The 1,168-nt window shown below is 39.7% G+C and overlaps 1 protein-coding gene across 1 annotated transcript; it reads right to left on the minus strand.

The window, feature by feature from the left end:
- Positions 1-208: 208 nt before the first annotated feature.
- Positions 209-823, minus strand: LOC132270219 (late embryogenesis abundant protein At1g64065-like). The gene has a single exon (XM_059771410.1). The coding sequence runs from the start codon at positions 821-823 to the stop codon at positions 209-211; it is 615 nt and encodes a 204-aa protein (XP_059627393.1).
- Positions 824-1,168: the final 345 nt, after the last annotated feature.

Below are 1,168 nucleotides of genomic sequence, written 5' to 3' on the forward strand. Positions count from 1 at the left end.
GAGTATTTGTTTTATGAACTGCACGATTGACACATCAAAAAAAAAACTTATACCAAGTAGTAAAATTTAAATAATAAGTATACAACAAAACGAAGAACTGGCAGAGGTGGGACTATTTGGTATAAGCATACTCTGTCCCGTCCCCCCTCATAAACAGAGTACATATTTTCCGAAAATTAAAGTCCAAACACTATATAAAAGTGTATCATTAGCATTTCAAATTCTGGATTTGCTTGCTCGCGATATGAACATCCATGGTGCAATTCAAATTGATAGCTTTCTTCTTCTTCATCACCAGCATTAGCTCCACCTTTCCGGTCATTCTTGATGTGCAGGTCAGCGGCAAAGTCCCAGAACGGAAATCAGTTGCCAAGTCTGGACTGGTTGATGATAGGGGTATAGTAACATTGAATCTCTTGGTTGATTGAAATTTAGCCGTTGACTTGGGAACAATAGTACTCCCTATTTCTGCACCCCTGTAATAGAAGGTAATGGTACTATTGTCGAATTTGTAAGGACCGAAGTTGGTGTTCTTGACACCAAGTCGAGCATTCATTCTCATGTCAAGTGATGTTGCCGAGACAGTACTAGAAGCGTCGAATGAGGCAGCGCGAATGCGGAACTTGGGGGTTTTGACCTTCATGACAGTGAGTGAAAAGATGACTATAACAATGGTTTGGAACACAACGAACGCAGCAATATACAGCATAAGTTTCTTGCGTTTCTGGCGTTTGAGTTCTTTGGTCTGTGACTCTTCGTCTGCTCGGCCATAGTTATATGGTGCTGCCGAGTTGTGCCCTGGTTGCTGCTGCTTCTCCGCCATTAATCTTCTTGATATACAAAGATTGACTTGTCTAGAAATATGGTGCTGCAAAAAATGAAGTTGGGAACGAAATATATATGATCAGTTATATGAATATGGTATAGTATATATATATATACCAGTGAGTGATAAAAGAATTAAAGAGTGAAATGGAAAACTTTTGCTGAAGATTTGAAGATCTGTTTGTGAGGACTAAAGGGTTTCAGCCACCTATACTTATAATAAAAAGGTCTGTGCTTCCTTGTGCTGGATGTAAAATTTTCAATGGAACACCTTCCTTGAAGCCTCCTTCACTGACAACGACTGCAAGGAAGACCATCTAGAAACGCGTCAATTCAACTGGTG

The sequence above is a fragment of the Cornus florida genome, unplaced genomic scaffold (assembly GCF_030987335.1).
Source record: "Cornus florida cultivar Cherokee Brave unplaced genomic scaffold, ASM3098733v1 CherokeeBrave_3.0.0_Hap2_Chr08, whole genome shotgun sequence".
Classification (NCBI taxonomy): domain Eukaryota; kingdom Viridiplantae; phylum Streptophyta; class Magnoliopsida; order Cornales; family Cornaceae; genus Cornus; species Cornus florida.

What these genes read in the sequence shown, in the direction of transcription:
- LOC132270219 (XM_059771410.1), bottom strand. Translation starts at nt 823, where the DNA reads ATGGCGGAGAAGCAGCAGCAACCAGGGCACAACTCGGCAGCACCATAT.